This window comes from Chiloscyllium plagiosum, chromosome 45 (genome assembly GCF_004010195.1).
Source record: "Chiloscyllium plagiosum isolate BGI_BamShark_2017 chromosome 45, ASM401019v2, whole genome shotgun sequence".
Taxonomy (NCBI): Eukaryota; Metazoa; Chordata; class Chondrichthyes; order Orectolobiformes; family Hemiscylliidae; genus Chiloscyllium; species Chiloscyllium plagiosum.
The window spans coordinates 3,397,771-3,400,248 of NC_057754.1; the positions used below are offsets into that span (position 1 = coordinate 3,397,771).

The window sequence follows — 2,478 nt, forward strand, 5'->3', positions numbered from 1 at the left end:
GATTCTCCTGCTCCTTGGATGCTGCCTGACCTGCTGCGCCTTTCCAGCAACACATTTTCAGCTCTGATTGTGCCTTGCCAGACATGTTAAGTTGTGGTTAATAAGGGTCATGGCAGGGGCGGTTTGGTCTGTTACTGCTTTAAAGAGCCAGTGAATCGATAGTTGTGCCGAATTCTGATTCCCTTGACTCAGCTGCTGGGTTCTGCGATGTGGTCCATTAATGCCTGGCTGCTGGCAGCATTGTCCCTGGCCTTCACCTCAGCGATTGCACTGAGAGATTATGTTTCCATCACCCTGTGACAATGGGAGGAGTGGGCAGGCACTATGGGAATGACGGCTCATGCCCGAAACGTCGATTCTCCTGCTCCTTGGATGCTGCCTGACCTGCTGCGCTTTTCCAGCAACGCATTTTCAGCTTTGGGAATGAAGGTCTGACTGCCTGTTTTTTGCAGGACGTCCTGAAACTGGAGGAAGATGCGGAAAGCTGGCAAGAGCTGTGCCCGTCAGCCAAGGGCGCCGTCAAGCTCTACACACTCGTGCGCCCCTCCTGGGCATCTTGAACCCTCTCCGAGCAGAACTGGAACTGTGACACTGGACCTTCAATACTGAGTTGGGAAACGGCATGCTCTAGGAAAGCACAAAGTACAATGGACATGTTTCTGGGCATCGGAATCTGTCGGTTTGTCTCTCTCTGTCTCTGTGTGGTGGGGGGGGGGGTTGGTGAACGCGGTATACATTGTCTCCAGGATCTGTGCTGCTCGAGCCAGCTGAGTGGTAAGGAGGCCATTCAGTCCGTTGTGCCTGTATCGGGGAAGAGATGGGCAGGGTAGCATCGGGAGTTGGCTCACGGACAGAGCCAGCGCAGTAACGACAGAGGGGCCGAATGGCCACTTCCTGTGATGGAGCCATTCTCTGATTGTGACAGAGTGAAGGGGTAACAATAACCGAGGGTGGCCAGTACATCGGGTTAGAGCTGTGGAAACTCAACATCAATTAAAGAATCTGCATTCACATAGCACCGTGCCTGACCTCATTGCATCCCGATGGTGTGCTTCATCAAGTGGAAACTGTGTCCCTAACCCCAGCCCCCTCACGCACTCTTCGCTCTCATTAGTTTCTGTCAGTCATGATCTACCCTCATTTCTCAGTGGGCTAAAGGGTCCTGAGCTCAACTGCTGGCCCCACAAGGCAGGAGGGTAATTGCTGAGGAATTGGCGGGGGAGAGGGAAGGGAGTTGGCAGCCCATGGCTGCCCCTACTGTGGCTCAAGGAGGCAGCTCATTGCACCCCTCCTCCCCCCTTTAACCAGGGGCTATTAAGGAGGGGCAATGTATTTATGTAAGGGGTTTAATGGGAAAGAAATATTCCGCAAAGCACGTGGAGGGCAAATTGGAGTTTGCTGGAGTCTGAGCTAGTTCAGGGCCCAGCCTCTCACTCAAGGAGAGTGGATCTCGAGTGCTGGGGAGCCGGGTGGGTGGGTAGGAGAATGGGGAGGGGAGGTATGGCGCCCACCTGAAGGTCCTGTGGGCCCTGGTAACCACGGCGATGGAGGACCGAGGCCGGACTCAACACGAGCCTGCTCTCGGTAAATTGGATCAGTTTGAAGCCAGGAGCTGGAAAAGCAGAGGGTACCCAGCCCCGGGTGAGAGGGGAGGAGTACAGAAGACAGCATAGGGGAGCTGGGGTCCATCCACAGGGTGACTCTCCCCCCATCTCCCGGGAATGGGAAACAGACCTGCCAGCTGTGGACTGCCATGTAACCTGTGTGTATATCGATATATGTAAATAGAATCATACATCCCTATAAACCCTTCCTATTCATGTCCCCATCCAGATGCCTTTTAAAGGTTGTTATTGGACCAGCCTCAAACACTCCCTCTGACAGCTCATTCCATACATGGACCACCCCCTGAGTGAAAAACTTACCCCTTGCATCCCTTTTATATCTTTCCCCTCTCACCTTAAAGCTATGCTGTCTACTTTTGGACTCCCCTACCCTAGGGGTAAAAGCTTTGGCCTCCCCTCATGATTTTATAAACTGGTTCAGTTTCACTCTCTTGGACGACTCTGTGTAGAGTTCACACATTTTGTCTGCGTCTGTGTGGCACCTTAAAGCTATGCTGTCTACTTTCGGACTCCCCTACCCTAGGGGTAAAAGCTTTGGCCTCCCCTCATCCCCTCATGATTTTATAAACTGGTTCAGTTTCACTCTCTTGGACGACTCTGTGTAGAGTTCACACATTTTGTCTGCGTCTGTGTGGGTTTCCCCCCGCAGTCCAGGTTTGGGTAGATTGGCCATGCTCATTTGTCTCTTTGTATCCAGGGATGTGCAAGTTCGGTGGATTAGTCTGGAGAGAATGCAAGGTTATGGGGTAGGTGTCTGGATGGGATGTCCTTCAGAGAGTCAGTGCAGACTTGCCGGGCTGAATGGCCATTTTTGCAATGTAGGGATTCCAAAAATATTGTTGGTGACTCTTAT

The 2,478-nt window shown here is 52.4% G+C and overlaps 1 protein-coding gene across 9 annotated transcripts in view; it reads left to right on the forward strand.

Annotated features, from left to right (window-relative positions):
* Positions 1-1,407, forward strand: part of nudt22 (nudix (nucleoside diphosphate linked moiety X)-type motif 22) — a 41,809-nt gene extending 40,402 nt beyond the window's left edge. For 8 of the 9 annotated variants that reach the window (XM_043682637.1, XM_043682636.1, XM_043682638.1 and 5 more), the window contains one exon: positions 453-1,407. In XM_043682637.1, coding sequence (XP_043538572.1) covers positions 453-560 — 108 coding nt within the window. In that variant the 3' untranslated portion in view covers positions 561-1,407. The remainder of the gene's footprint in view (positions 1-452) is intronic. The other variant, XM_043682635.1, reaches the window with a different exon arrangement.
* The last annotated feature ends 1,071 nt before the right edge of the window (positions 1,408-2,478 follow it).